This window comes from Bubalus bubalis, chromosome 13, assembly GCF_019923935.1.
Source record: "Bubalus bubalis isolate 160015118507 breed Murrah chromosome 13, NDDB_SH_1, whole genome shotgun sequence".
Classification (NCBI taxonomy): domain Eukaryota; kingdom Metazoa; phylum Chordata; class Mammalia; order Artiodactyla; family Bovidae; genus Bubalus; species Bubalus bubalis.
This window is the reverse complement of record NC_059169.1, coordinates 2,226,717-2,242,522: the sequence shown is the minus strand read 5'-3', so window position 1 is coordinate 2,242,522 and position 15,806 is coordinate 2,226,717. Positions and strand designations below refer to the sequence as shown.

At 48.5% G+C, this 15,806-nt stretch overlaps 1 protein-coding gene across 1 annotated transcript in view; it reads right to left on the bottom strand.

The window, feature by feature from the left end:
- COL4A1 (collagen type IV alpha 1 chain) overlaps window positions 1-15,806 on the bottom strand; it is a 137,744-nt gene that overhangs the window by 35,223 nt on the left and 86,715 nt on the right. The window contains exons 12-24 of the mRNA XM_025263080.2: window positions 15,305-15,346; window positions 14,030-14,116; window positions 13,525-13,551; window positions 13,312-13,362; window positions 12,415-12,459; window positions 12,277-12,330; window positions 9,777-9,818; window positions 8,787-8,871; window positions 8,614-8,649; window positions 6,589-6,753; window positions 4,124-4,219; window positions 2,691-2,774; window positions 2,063-2,133 (exon numbers count right to left, since the gene is read on the bottom strand). Coding sequence (XP_025118865.1) covers window positions 2,063-2,133; window positions 2,691-2,774; window positions 4,124-4,219; window positions 6,589-6,753; window positions 8,614-8,649; window positions 8,787-8,871; window positions 9,777-9,818; window positions 12,277-12,330; window positions 12,415-12,459; window positions 13,312-13,362; window positions 13,525-13,551; window positions 14,030-14,116; window positions 15,305-15,346 — 885 coding nt within the window. The remainder of the gene's footprint in view (window positions 1-2,062; window positions 2,134-2,690; window positions 2,775-4,123; window positions 4,220-6,588; window positions 6,754-8,613; window positions 8,650-8,786; window positions 8,872-9,776; window positions 9,819-12,276; window positions 12,331-12,414; window positions 12,460-13,311; window positions 13,363-13,524; window positions 13,552-14,029; window positions 14,117-15,304; window positions 15,347-15,806) is intronic.

Sequence of the window (15,806 nt, the reverse complement as noted above, 5' to 3'; positions counted from 1 at the left end):
GATGACCTTGTCAGGCATTAAGGGAGAAATCCAGGGTTTCTTTGAAAAGCGACATTTACACCCCAAGGACATCTCATGCGGTTTCTCTGCCACAGACCTTCTTAATCCTAAACGATTTAAAGGTCTTTTGATTCTCATCCCTTAAGATAAATATTGAAGAATCAAAAGCTGCCTTGGTGGTTCAGCACCGGCTGCACAAACTGGAGATCTGACGACTTGCGCATTCTTCTTCCCAAAAGTGTGCCGCCCTGGGAAAATTCAGGAGACGTTCCATCCACCCAACGTAGGTCATTCCCAGTGACCCCAGACCTGCTTGGGGCTGGGCTTCAGCATCTCAGAGTGGACTCTGCTCCCCAGATTCAAACTCTTGGCCTTCAGAGAACATGTCTCAGAAGCGCTACCCTAGCCAAGTGCAGGACCAGAGGGGTTTTCACTGGAATCTGCTTTCCAGTTGGCTCTCCTGGTCTGCAGAGCCTCTTTTAGCCTCCAGCCAAATGCGAAATAAGGGGACCACATTTCTGAGCTAGTTTAACCATGGAGCTGTGATACTGCACCTAACAAAAGGAAAACCATCATCGTCTCAAGTTATTCACCCATAGAACAGGTTTTAGAAGTGTTTTCCTTCTATCCCAAGAAAGGAGCTCTGATGGACAAGGTACAGGGATTTGCCTTTTTGCTGTACATCTTCTGCATTTTTTCTTTATCATGACTTCTCCTCATCCATCCCCCTTCCTTTTTTTTTCCTCATTTTTATTGGGTCTGGGGCTGGATCTAGGGGTGGGTGTCTGAACTAGGTTCCAGGCAGACTCGAAGCAGGAAGTCTTTATTCCAGAAAGGCTGAGGAGATAAAGACCATGTCCAGACGCTGTCTGTGGCCTTCAAAGTGGTTCCGACTTTGATCCCCACCACAGTCAGCATTCCCAGCTTTGTGAACTTACAACTTATTTAGAAATATTTTAAACAATTGCGACTTCTAACTCAGCTCCCCAGGCACAGGGGAAGTTCTGGAGAGCAGAGGCCCGTGATCTGACTTCAAACGGAGAAAACCATTGACTTCCAGCTGTTTCATTCCTATTTCAACTCACTCTTGGCCTGGCCCACTCTTATAGAACCTTCAGAAATATCTTTTTAAACTACAAATGTAATTTGTACACCAAAAAAAGAATAAAGCTAAAGATTTAATGTTCAATTTAGCACAAAAGAAAAATGAAAAGAAAAAAGGAATGAAAGAAATTGGAGAAGCTGGTTAATGCTTACTGAACTTAGAAGAACAAAGACCATGTGAGAAGAAACCCCATAGGTCTAAAAGCTTTAGCAGAGAAGCTGATTATACACACGAAAGTCATGTCCTTCAATATTTAAGATCATTACTATAATTTCCTATTCAATGACTCCTTTTAAAACAAAGTAGAAAGGTTGAGAAACTGATATTCTGTTTAACTGAAAGTTTTCACATCCTGAGATTGAGATATTGCCTTTACAGGTTTGAAAAAGCATCTTTATAATAGATGTTGGTGATAGGAATTTTCAAAATCTATATCTGCAATAATGAGAATAAAGGAATAGCTCAGATTTCCAGAAGAAGACAGGTCCGTTTGCCTCATCACCATAGAAACCATCATTGCCGAGCTTACTCACTGAGGAGTCCTAGGCTATCTGGTGGAGGATGGATGGTCATGCAGAAAGCCAACAGCTCACCAGCGCGGCTTTTGGCGTGACCCTTCGTGGCACCATTGGCTGCAAGAGCCCCTCGAGGCCCCATGGGAAAGAGCCCACCAGCGCTGAGCCACACCTGGACACAGGTTAAGTGGCAGCTGAATTTTGACCGGGTGAGAAGACCAGCAAGTTGGGATGAGGGTTCTGAATTCAATGCTTCAGCCCGTTCTCAGCTCAATCAGTCAGGAAGGACATGGGGGGGTAATTCTAACTGTTTCACAAAGCAATCCTTTACTGGCTCCCAAATAAAGCAAGAGTCCATTTGCAGATGCAAAAAGATACGCCTTTGCTGGTTTGCTCAGTGGCAACTTCTAATACGTACAGGAACTCAGACTGGTTTACTTACAGGCAGTCCTTCCAGACCATCCCTGCCGGGCAAGCCTCTGTCACCCTTGGCCCCTGGTTGTCCTGGGAAACCTTTTGTAAGAGACGGAGGGAAAATTCAGCACATTGTTGATAAGACACTTTCTAACTTCTAAGGAAGCTCGAAATACTTCCTTTTTCTTCAAGATTCAAAAGTGCAAAGATTCTATACAAAGTGGATGATGTTTAAAGAATCTCAAGAGAGCAATGACCAAAAAATGCCTAAAATGGGCTCAGAAGTGGGGAAGTGACCCTGGAATGCACACTAGGACCCCTGACTCCGGATGGCTACAAATCCCTGCTCGTCCATCCAGGGAACACTTCCACCAAAGCAGGCAGTGACCTCCTCTGAGATGAGGAAGTTTTCAGAGCTGTGTGAACCACCTGCTGCTACCCTTTCACTAGGAAACCTTTCTGACACTGAATTTGTAGGCCATCTTGATTGTTCTCGACAAAATGGATAAATCCTGGAAGGGCAGGTCCACTTCTCATCTCTTGCTTTAACACTGATGCAGACCATAGGGTCAGGCATGTAAGACGCGCTTCACTGCAAAGGTTCCGACCCACTGAAGCAAATCCCAACCCAGTCCGTTTCACACTGGGGGTCTTACCTATTTCTCCGGGGGGTCCCTGTGGCCCTGGGGGCCCACGAAGCTCTGCTGTGTCACAGATGAGGCAACTGTCTCCTTTTTGACCTAAAAGAGGAGACACGGGGTATTATGCGGAACAAGGGAGCAGAAAGCCCTGCAGCATAGTGGCGGTGCAGGAGAGGCGCCGTCCACCCAGCGCCACCCCGGACGCATCCAGCTGCCAGTGGCTGTGGGTCCCTGACACGGGGCCTGCCCTCTGCCCTCAGCACGGTCACAGGCGACCATGGGGACCCTTCTAAGGAGCCCCATTCTTCTGTCCTGCGGAGGGACAGGCCCTGCCTCAATCCACTGTGATCCAGAACTCCATTCTGCTCGTCAGCCTGAGATGACACGATTGCATCCTTCTGTCTCTTAACTCTGAAACTCCCCATCATCTTTCTCTTTGACTTAGCGTTTCTTAGGCAACTGCCCCTCTAACTCCGGGACTTTGAACCTGTGTTCCAGGCTGACAGATGACACAGAGGAGTAAAAAGGCACAAAAAGCAAGAGCTGACCTGACACGGAAGAGGGACGATGAGAGGAACCCCAGAGCTGGAAGATGGGAGGACACGCATTTTTTTGGAAACGTGAATCTCTTGCCTCTTGATCTTCAAACTACGCTAAGGCCTTTGGGACGTCTTAGTGCCTTTGTCCTAAACCTTGACTGTATCTAGGGTTCTGCAATGTACATGGTTGTCAAAGTGCTGAGACGTTTTCCAGGCATTTGCACGTTAAACTTCTGAAGAGTGCAAATTCTCTGCAATCTAAAGCCAGACGTGGGGCCCAGAGGGATCAGTCTTGTGGGGGCCATGCTCTCTTTGTTCTGGGCATTAAGAGCCATACTATATAAATAGCAGAACATCCTTGGTTTAGTCCACGCTAAGGCAGGCCTGTCTGTACAGAGATGAGCCATGTTCCCAAGATTGTGAGGGGATTATGCTGGGTCCTGGGCTGGCATTACAGACCCTTGAGAAAGTTAAGATAAAACAGAGCCCCGGGTGGAGTCGGCAGACCCACCATCTCAGAGCTGCTCACATTGATTAAGGGAACTGAGACAGGGGTGTGAACATCCTGTGTGCACGCTTGTGATTGGGCTGATGGCTGGAAAGATGTGCATTCCTGGAGAATGGAGTCTCGGACTTTGAACCAAAGGACCGCACGGAGATATCTGGGAATTTAATCTGCTGACCACAGGGAGGGACTCTGACTTCAAGGCCCCCATTGCCTCCCCGGTGATAACTGTCTCTCCAGCACCCAGTAATCTCAGCAGGGCCAGCGGGAGGCGTCTCAAGGAAGGGACTTTGAAGAGAGCTTCAAATGAAGAATGTACCCACATCCGCCCAGAGCCGGTACGTATGAAGGAATGTATCACACACCCAAGCAGTTACCCTTTCTTGAACAATTAAACCTCTTACCTTTTTCTCCAACTTCGCCCGTCAGCCCTGGCTGCCCTGGAATTCCGGGAGGACCCTGGTCCCCTGGCGGCCCAGGCTGGCATTCCACGATTCCATCTGAAATGGATTTTTAACAGTTACAGGATCACGCCCACCAAGCTGAAGCCAGGTGTTCTCACCGGCTCTTAATTCAGTCTCTGGTACAAAATGACCCTGTGTTCAGACTCTCTGACAAGTAGTAGGAATCCAGCTGTGATCTGGACAAGACAGTCCCAGTACAGTAACTCGCAAAGCGCGACCAGCACACAGAGCGTCCGTCCGCTGCCCATCACACAGCCGTCGCAGCTAGTTTCTACTTTATGATTCTAGCACGTATTTCAGCTCTTGAGCCCCGTCCTGAACCTTATTTCATATTATCTTGCAAAGTACACACCATCATCCTTACGACAAAGTACACCCCATGATCCTTACAGATTCAGAAACTGAGGCTCAAAGAGTGATGGGCTGTCCATATCCTACATCTGTGAGGTCAACAGAGACCTGAGCAACTTTATGCCTTTTTTTCCTGCTGAACAGACTCACAGCAAAGTGCTCATTATTTCAGAGGTGCAGGCTGCCCGTGGGAAAACACCCCTAACTGTTCTGATTCAATCCTGAGCATCACTGACGTGAAGAAGCGTGAACATGAACCACAGTGACACACACGCCATCTGCTGTGGTTCCAAGAAACAGTATTGCTTCTGGACACACACAGTGATAGAGTAGCACTTCCTTCTCCGGTATCTTTGAAGGAAAAGGACAGAGCGAGTGATTAAACTCGGGCTGCACCGGTCACTCGTCACAACTGCAGCCCAGCCATCCACGGCTGCAGCTCCTGCATCCGCAGCCTACACACCAGCCCCATCTGTGCAAAACTCTCATTTATGCAATCACCACTTAACACGCTGTGATGGGCACCACCTAATCTGCACACCCTGCAAAGGGCGACTGGGAAACCGAGAGGGTGAATGTCACAAGGTATTCAACCCCCACGCCCCGCACAATCCACAGCGGGGAGAAGTTCACGTCTTTCCATGAGAGCTGTTCACACTTGAGAACCAGCAGAATACTAAGAGAAGGCTCGAGACTTCCCCATGGCTGGCTTCTCACCAGCCTCTTTGCCGATCACTTGATTTAAAACTATACCCCACAGCCCGCCTGCCCTCACCTCGACCTCTGTTCCCCTCCTGACTTCGTTTCCTCCTGAATCTGTAGCCCCAGCTGCTACCCCATCAGCTACTGATTTACTTGGTCTCTGTCTCATGGTGCACGGCCCAGGAGGTCAGGACTGTTTCGTGGGCTCAGTCACAGGTCTCAGGGTGGCGCCTGGCATCGTAGGCACGCCGATGTTTGTTTAACGAGTAAGTGACCAAGGAATGAGTGAATGAGCACCCAAAGGCCCTTCTGATGCCCACAAGCTTCTCTCAGAAATGCAGAGAAACGTGCCTTTGTGCTGCGTGCCTCTAGGACTTCACTATTTGATCTTCATTCTCCATGTTTCACATCAGAAGAGGTGGGAGTCCCCGTGAAGTCACAGTGGAGGCACTCTCGACCCGTTAACAAGGAAAAGCGCGCCACTGGGTTCTGGGTTCCCAGTGAGGGTGCCCATGTGGAGGCACTCGTGCCATCCAGGGAGTATCTGGCCTCCTCATGGAGCTTCACCCACGAGAAGTCCTTCCGTGGAGCTGGGTCTGCCCTCCGGGAGTCAACCAGGGCACCTCTGGGAGCCCCTTCCAGCAGCCTGAGGAGCCACACTGCAGTTGCTCTGCTGTGCACAGGCTGGATGGAGTCAGCTCAGCCCCCTGCACCATCAGCTCAAGTCCCCTGGAAGGTCCTGACACTCTGCACAGGCTGGAGTGTAGACCCAGCCCCCTGGGCCGTTAGCTCAAGTCCCCTCGAAGGTTCTGATACTCTGCACTGGGGCTACTTTGGAGCCACAGAACCCCCTTCACTGAGTCAACAGGTTCATGCTCTGTGCTCAGCTTTGATGGTGGACAGATGAGAAAAACCCAGGTAAACTACTGTTCGGATTTGAAGCCACTTACTATGTTACCACACAGACAGAGCAGCCCCTTCTCCGTGTGTGTGCGTGTGCATGCATGCGTGCATGTGTGCGTGCACATGCGTGTGTGCATGTGTGTGCGCGCATGTGTGTGCATGTGTGTGTGTGTATGTGTGTGTGTGTGCGTGCCCACGCACACGTGCCTGTGTCAGTACCAGCTTGCTTCCCACCTTCAGATGCCAGTTAAGCCGAATCTTGTTCCCCTAACCCAGGTTCGTTAGTTCATGTGCAGCATCCCTTCTGCGGTGACTAACTTGGCAAAGACACCCACGTGAGATGCAGATAGTCCATAAGTCACTGGACGTGAATGCAGGCACCCCACCCCCAGCCCCGCTGAGCCCTGCCTGCACCCGTCCTGGACGGGACGCGCCCACAAAGTACTCACTTGTGTGGCCCGGCTGCCCAGGGGGCCCGGGGGGGCCGGGGGGGCCGGGAAGCCCGTCCCTTCCACTGGGTCCCGGCAGCGACACGCCCGGCAAGCCCGGTTCACCCTTCTCTCCTCTGTCGCCGGGGAAGCCGGGGGCACCAATCAGCCCCGGAGTCGGGAAGCCTGGAAGCAGAAGAGACCCTCACAGTCCCATGACGACACCAGGTCTCACAATAGAATCACTGGTTCCCTTCGCTCTGTTCCCGGGAGAACGACCAGCAGACCACCGCTGAACGTGGGCTGCTCAAACAGTGAGAACGGCACCAGTTGTCGCAGGTAAATGCAGCTGGGCCAGGGCTCCCTGCGAAGTCCCTGTGAGGCACAGGGGCTCACTGTGCCCGCTCTCAGATCTGTGCGTCCCCTCAGCGCAGCGGCCCCAGCATGCCAGACAGAGGAGGCTCCATGTCTGCTCAGAGAGAAGAGGCACAGCTCAGCAGAACAGACGTGGACAGCACGCAGAGCGGGTGGGAACTGGGCCAGAACCAGCTGAAAAGGAGTCAGGACGGGGAGGCGGCCCTGGGGAAGAGCGCGATGCCACTGCGGCGGGCAGAGCGAGCGCGGGCAGGCGAGCTCGGCCCCCCTGAGTTTTGTGGGGGCAAGATCGCAGGGGTCTGTGACAGCCCAGGGGGGTCTGGATGAAGCACTCAGGACCCAGCGGTCCAGGAGGCTGTGGGGGAAGCGACTGCTGCTCCAGAGAGTGGACAGCCAGTCTCCAAGAGGGGCCGCAGCAGGAGGGTGGACAGGGAGGTGACCCTGAAGAGCTGGCCCAGGCAAGAGCAGAGCGTAGCGGGGAAGAGCTCCCAGGAAGGACGGCCGGACCCAGACCCCAGCCGTGAACCTGAGCCCCGGTGATCCCCACGAGACAGGGAGGCTGGCAGGGAGGCGAGGGCCTCCACAGTCAGCAGAGGGCGGGCAGGGCAGCCTGAAAGCAGACAAGGCCAGGGCAGCTTCAAAGACAGTTTCTAAAAACCACAGCTTAAGATGCTAATGGAGTCAGATAAGAGGTCTGAGAAAGCAGATTTGGCAAGGGAGACAGGAAGTGACCTATTCACTAGAGCACCCGGGAGGTCCAGCGAACTTTCCGACCATGGAGAAGACAGGGGTGGGAAAGATGGACAAGGATGATTTTAAGGGTAGATGCCCAAATTTTAGCAGCAAAAAGGTATGCAGGGCGCTGAAAGCAGCCTTGAGCCACGGCTGATGGTGGGGGCGTCGGGGGGGGGTGCTGGTGGTGCTGTCTGTTCCCATAAAAATAAAGGAAGGGGCTCTGGGAGAGCTTTCAACCTAAGGACTGTGGAAGGGAAAAATAAAATAACAAAGAACAATAAGAATTAAAAATAAAGAACAAACAAAACCAAAGCCTTGGTAAGACTGCGAGCTCTCCATGCAGGATCAATCCTGGGGCACGTGAGGGCTCCGAGCCGAGCATTTATTACCTCTGCGCTGTACACACAGGCAGTGCACACAGCAGGCATCCGCGCTACGGAGAAGTGCAGCCCCCAGCCTCCCGATGACTCGGCCACAAAACAGGAACAGATTTAGCACAAGCTCAGTGATGCAGGAATCTCCCAAGCAGCAAGATTAAGGTTGATTAGATTAGTTAGAAGAGGTTTCAGCCTTGAGTCCGGTCTCAAGCCGAGGCATTCCAGACTGATGGCAAGGGAGAGCAAGGATGCTTGGGGGGGTGTGGGGGTGGTCTTCAGAAAGGCGACCATACCCCTGGGAAACATGGAAAGGCAGGCTGTTGAGTCAGAGCCAGGGAGAGAGGAAATGCATGTGTCTAAGTGCCTGCTAACATGCAATTTACAAAGCAAACACTGTCCCAGGAGCACACCTTGTTTTCAGAACTAGAAAAACGTGCAACAAAATTGCTAACCATTTTATGCAAGTATCTAACCAACACAGAGAATAAACGCGTTCAGAATGGAAACGGCATATAGAAAGCGTACAAATACTCTAAAAGAACCAGTTACGGACGCTCACCTGGAGGGCCTGGCTGGCCTGGTATTCCTGGGAAACCTACAAGGGGCAGAGAGAGTAGGACAAACTGAGCCCGGCTCACTGGAGGGTCGTGACGCGAATTCTGTGCTGTGGGTGCCCGTGGTCCTGAAAACAGGGAGGAGGAGGGGCAGGGAAGAGGGAGGAAAGGACCTCACCTTTGGGACCTGTCTCCCCTTTCGCCCCTGGACCCCCTGGGTACCCGGGCTCTCCTTTCTCTCCCAACGGTCCCGTGCCAATAACCTGAATTACGGAAGAAAAGATCATCACACGGCACGGCAGGGGCTGGGGTGTACATTACAGCACAGACAAAGACACACACAGTTTTTATTATTTCAAGACATGTGAAAGCAGAGAAGTAACGGTGGGAGAGGAGGAGGTGGCGGGGAGCGGGGCGCACGGAAAACAGAACCACTGCTCTCCATGCAGTGAACTCTGCCAGGCACTTCTGCTTCCTTTCGTAATAATCTGCTTGGCAGAGGCTCTACCAGTGAAGGCAAGTTAGAAATATATGAATTCTGAGGTGTAGGTATGGAATATCTCAATGCTCACACAAGCTGCAAGAACAGACTTCTTATAAGAGTATTATCCCAAAAGTTGCCTAAAATTTCCTCAGGAAATATGTAACAGGAAGACTCCATTTTTTTTTTAATTGGAAGAGGTCAGAAGTGGGGACCCTTCTTTAAGGCCCTTGGACTATGAGACAGGAAAAAGGCTCTGTGAGCCTCAATAAAAAGGAGGAAGCAGTTCACCCCAATTCTGAGTTGCCAAAATGCGAGGACAGGGTGCCTACCACCCTTCAGACACAGTTCCTCTGGAGCAATCGACGATCTGTTTCCCTGATTATCTTTTTCCTTACCACACCTTTCATTTAAGTTTCAGAATGTGTTGCTAATATTGTTATCCACGTGCAGCTCTTTTCATTTGAGTTGTCAAAGATAGGCAGAAAGTGTCCAAATGTGATAACGAGTAAATACCAAACACCACATGATGCAAAACACAAATTGTCAGCTCAAATCACATGCACCCCCTACGTCCACGTCACTCTACGGAGGTCGTGGAGCGTGTGGCCAAGGCGACGGGTCAGCCCGTCTCCCTCTCCCTCTTTTCAAACCGCCTCACAGACAGCAGGTGTCACTGGTACTCACGGGTCCGGGCAGCCCGGGAGGACCTGCTTCACCTTTCTCTCCCTGAAAGAGAACAACAACTTCACTTGTATTTTTTCAATTATAATGGTTGCCTGGAAATGCAGTCTAACCCACTGGACCACTAGGGAAGTCCTATACAGTCGTTTTTTAAAAAATAATTAAAAATAAATGAAATAAAATGATATGAAAGCTTAGGGTGGCTAAATGTATTTTCTTAAAGAAATTATTTTAGTTGAGGATTTCAGGTGTAAGACTGTCTAAACCTGCATTGAAAGTCATAATAAAAGGAAACTTGTGTTTTTCCTTTCCCCTTAAGATCCAGCATGACTTGAAAACATCGGGTGGATAAATTCTTATCACTCTGAGGCTTAATTTAACATATATTAGATGAAAAACTCAAGCACTAAATCCTTTTATATGCAATGTTCTTATGTAAGAATTATAATAATACTTTTAAGAGTCCTAAGATATGCACATTATTTCATGAAGGCACATTTTTCACTTACTTTTATTTTTTTTTTTTTCATTTTTTTCCTTCTAAGCTAAGGCTTTAAACGTGTTAAACCAGAATTAACATGCTTTGATTTTTCTTATTTGAATACAAGAAGAGATTTTAGATAATCACGGGACTTTAAAAAAACTCTTAGCTAATATATTCTAAACAAATTTACCTTTTACAGCCTACAAGAATTCCCTTTCTCATAAAGTTACAGCCTTAGAGAAAGATTTCTCCCTTTGTCACAGGCTTTGCTAAGCAAGCCCTGAGGTCCTCTCCCTACTGTTAGAGACGAGCATTTCCAATCCAGAGATGAATATTTCCAATCCATTTCTTATTTTAATGAAGATATGCATTACCTAGTCTCATGATTCAAAGAGAAAAATAAACCCACACACAAAAAATAAGTAAATAAAACCACAGTTTTCTCTGAGTATCAGATTGGCAAGTATTTGTTTAAGTTCAATAACAAACAGATGTCAGATGGAAGGCTGATGAAGCGTTCTTTCTTCTGAGGGCAATTTTATCTCATGTGGCAAAAGCTTCCCCAGAAAAGGGTCTAAACATTAACTCCAAAATTATACATTTTAGGAATTTATGGTGAGAAATGACCAGACAAGTATTTTTCTGATACTTAAAATCAGAAAAGTATGGAAAAGATCCAAATACCATGCAGAAAAAGGCACGAGCATCCCAAGTGTTGATATATAACCACACTTACAATGCTGGAATATACCCTCACTATGTTGTCAAGGGGAAAAGTCAGCTAAATCATGCAGTCCCATTTTTTAAAAGCTCACGTATATGTGTATACATGGAACAGTTATGAATTCTGACCATTTCTGAGTGAATCATGGGAAAATTACACAAGTTTTCTTTTTCTTTTTCTTTTTTTTTTTTTTTTTTTATTTTTTTTTTTTGGGTTCTTCATTTTTATTTAACTCAAAATAGCTAATAACAAAAACATTTAAAAAATATCTCCAACACTTGACTCTTCAGTCATTTTTGGTTGACGACACTTGATTATTCAGTTCTTACTTTCTTTCCCACGTTGTCACACATCTAGCATAAATACATCATCAAGAATTTGCAGCAAGCTTTAAACCTGTATGTTTAGAGCTTAGTCAAAAACCATGATTTACTTATTAGTTTTGAATTTAAATATTTTTCTCCTACACAGAAGCTTATTAAGCTAATAATCATAAATAGGCTAGCTATTAATTAGTTTTCAAGGAAATGCCCAAATATAGCACACATATACAGGCTGCACATATGCTTTTATCCTTTATTAGACAAAATCTGAATGTCTTTAAGATGTACAGTGGAGGTGCATCATAAACTCATTTAATTTGTATTAATACAAAATATGAGGTCAGTGAAAAGGAAATGATAAGCAATAAGGAAAATAACGATCAATCTGGCAACTATACCACCTATTCAATGAATGGATGCCCTTGAGTAAACCTAGATGAGTGTTGTCAATCTGGTGTTCCCTCAGTCACTGTCTGTTCACATTTATCTTTTATAGGGCAAGCATCTTGCAAGGCTAAGTATAATTCTAGTGTTTAAAGGCATGTGTTTCTTCTACAAAACAGTGCCTGAACAAACACCAACAACTTTAATTGGTCTTCAACCGTTATCTTCAACAGTTGTCTCTTCCAACACTGGAGAAAAAACTGGTTGTGGTGGATGGAGATTTCCAATATGGCACCATTCTAAAGGGCTTTCAAGGATAATCTTTTTCTATATCTTCCCGCATTTACTTTGTTTCATAATTGGGAAAAATTAATCTACTCCAAAAGAAAAAAACCCACATAAAAACTTGAGTGGAACAGTTTATATTTTTTCTTTAAAAACATATGCACACAAATGAACCACTAAGTCGTGTTTCCTCACACGGGACATAACATAATCTCTATTCTTTGAGCGCATGGTCCTTTAGGGAAAACTTTTAGGTTGAGCAAAATAAAGGCAAAAAACAAGGAAAGTAGGGTCGCCATTCACCTTTAAACCGTCTTGGCCGGGCTGTCCTGGGTACCCTGAGTCGCCCGGAAACCCCTAAAATGGGACAGAAAGCAACAACAATTATAAGCGAGTAAGAGCAACGGCTTGCTTTTTAAAAAATCATAGAGAAATACTCACTGGACTCCCTTTTTCTCCTTTTTCACCATCTTTTCCTGGTTTTCCCTGTACAATAAAAATTTAAATATTAGTAGTGCAGAAATAATAGTAATAGCTATGCTCTAACACCACGGGTTTGAATCAAATACAAGTTATTACACTGTGTGAATTCTCTGGATGAGCTGGCCACGCTACAGTAATAAGTCATGGAAGATACATTAAATCACCATGAGCTGAAAGGGCTACAAAAGACTTGACAGTGTTTAAAAACTGGAGGTCGATGCACTCCGAGTCTCCTATGACCTCACGACCTGGCTGCAGAGCTGACGCCAGGGAGGTTTTCCGATTGGCAAGGGGGTGTTTGGCGGCTGATACACCGCTGTGTCATGCTCACAGAGGTTTCCACGCGTCGCTTCAGGGAAGAAACTGAACTCTCTCAGCTGTTGGAGATGGTGGGTCTCCTGTCACTCGGGGCATGGGAAGCATCTGAGCAGCTGGGCACCCAGATGCTCTGAGCAGGTGGACAGGTGGCTCTTCAGTGAGGGCCCAACCGAGATGGGGGTGATGGAGCGGATGCGCTGCCTTGGCAGGAGAAGGGGCGGTCCTCTGAATAAGCCTCAGCTCCGTCCATGGGATTCTCCAGGCAGGGATACTGGAGCGGGTTGCCATTTCCTCCTCCAGGGGATCTCCCGACTCAGGGATGGAAGCCATGTCTCCTGCGCTGGCAGGTGGCTTCTCCACCATTGTGTCACCTGGGAGCCCCTCCTCTAATGCTGACTCCCTCCTTACTCCTGCTCCCAGGGCTTCAGAAAGCCCCCTGCAGAGCCCTTGGAGTCTGTGCTCCTGTGACCCTGTGGTCCTAGCAATGGGGGAGAAATGATCTCACACCAGGAAGGAGAGGGCTCCAGAAGCACTTACACGGGGCCCTGGTTTTCCAGGTTCTCCTTTCTCTCCAAACCCTGGCAGCCCCTTAACAGAAAAAAAGAAAGGGTTAGATTCATTCACACATTTAAATAAACTACTAAATTAAGTAAATGTTCCAAAGAAGGTGAAATAAGCTTGTAACCTAAATCCAACACATGACTGTCTTTCACACAAAATGATAACGATAAATAAGACTTTGGTGCTTACCGGAAATCCAGGTTCACCTTTTTGACCCTAAAATAAGTTATAAAAGAAAGATGAGTACTGTGTAGTGGCTACACGGAACAGGCACAAGGAAAACACAGCTTTTCCTGTTACAGTAACCAGGAAATTCACACTGGTCTGGAGCATTCACTTCCTGCCATGACTGGGTGATGGACGTAAAGACGGCACAGTGAGCTCGCCTGGTCCGCGGGACCCGACCCTCCCCCACCCTCAGCTGCACCCCACCCTCCTCCCAGCCGCAGCCCCGGCTGCCCCCACCGTGACCCTCACACGGGAGGTCGGCCTCCAGCCGGTCTGGCTGCAACCAGAGCAGCTGCCTCTGCTCTCAAGGGGCTCACTTCTCGTACAATGGGGAGTCCACACCCCTGTCTTCCAGGTCAGGGTGAACAGAACCAGAGAAACTGAACTTTGACCCAGTCTGTCTTTATCCCTTCGAAACCGTTCAGGGTTAGGAAGACAGCGTTCACTGGACACAGCCCGCCCCTACCTTCTCGCCTCGCATGGCCGTGTCTCCTTTCGTGATGACTTGAGCCTGTCCTGGTAATCCTGGGGGCCCGCTGACCCCTTGATCACCCTGATGAGGCAAAAATTAGGGGTTAATTGGGCATACAAATAATTATACCGGCAGGAGAAAGGCAGAAGGGGGAAACACCAAGAATAGAACTGTTTAAAAAACATGACTGTGTTCTGTAGCAGCCTGTCCTCGCCACAGCAGAAAATCAAGTTTCCGAAGGAAGACAGTCCACTAAGGATACAAAGCCAGGAGAAGGCTATCCCGCTCCGCGGTCAGGGCGGCCGCCACCCCGTAACAATGGAACTTGAACGGCTGGAGGACACATGGATGTGTGCACACGTGCAGACCGTGCATCAAGACAGACAGCACGTGTAACACACACGGGCTCTCAGAAGCTGGCCTGACACATTTGATGGCGTGGAGGAGAGGGCACTGGCTGCCTCGTAGTGCCCAGAGGGAAAGCACTCTTCGTGTAAGCCAGAGAGCAGAGAAGTGTCAGGGATTCCTTCCTGGAAGCCCCACTGCTGGCAAGCGGGATGTACCGAAACCTCGGCACCACGCAGCAACTGAGATCCAAAGACCTCCACTGTGTCTGCTGCAGAATCCCTTTCCTCTGAGGTTTACGAAAAGGCAGGGTGGAAACCTGGGCTGAGAAGAGGAGGCCCACAGTCGCCCACTCCACGTGGCCATCGTCTGCAGCAGCTTGGGAACCGGGTCCTGCCGCAATCCCAGCAGCCAGTGCTCAGAGTGCATTTCACCAGCCAAGTCCAGGCAAAGTGGCGCAGAGCACCCCCAGAGCATCAGGGACCCAGGGCTGGCCTCTCTCTCGCCCAGGATGAGACCTCCCCTTCCGGTCTGTGCCTCCCTGCCTCCAAGGCGCTTTTCCTCCCAACTCGGGTCCAATGGCCTCATCTATAAGCATTCGGTATGGTTGTGCCACGACATTTGACCCTTTTAGGATGAAGCCCAGCTTGGGCTTTGTCACTGCCTGAGGACACTGTGACCGACCGCTGTGAACAGAGAGGAGGAACAGTGGCCTCGCTAAAGCTGCCCCCGCGGGTCAGACCCCACATGGAGTCACCTCAGCGCATTCTAGCTGCGGCCTCCAGCAAACACTAACATACCCAAGAACGTTCAGAGAAGGGTGACTGCGGTCATCAGGGTCCAAGAGGAGCCCCAGAGGCGGAAACCTTATCCTGCTTAGACCTGTGATTTTGGCCAGGAAAACGCCCCAAAGAAAGCACTCACCTTTTCACCTTTCGGCCCTTGAAAGCTCAAGCCCATTTGCCCCTGTTGATGAAAAGGCAGGCTTCCGTTACTAGCACTGTCTACTTTGTTCAAAATCATCTAACAAATTCGACATGAAATCCAACAAGATGGTACATTTAAAGCAAGAGCTTCATCCCATAAAGACATAATATTGATACGTTCAAGAAAGCTGTGGTCATGCTGTATTCAGTGTCTATTAAAAGCTTTGCTAAAGTACTACTGAAGAAGAATCCCATAGAAACCACTTTTAAAAATTCAAGATTTTTAAACTCTGGTTTTAGAAAACTAAGGAAAACATCAATGATTCCATGACTGACAGATGGATAGGAGGAAAGATCACTAGATCAATAATTGACCGATCAATGGATGAGTGGATTAATTGACAGAGAAGTTAGATAGACTGATGGACTGATGGATAGGTGAGCAGACATGTTAAATATAGAGACAGATATAAAACTTATAATTTCCTGAAATACTTTAC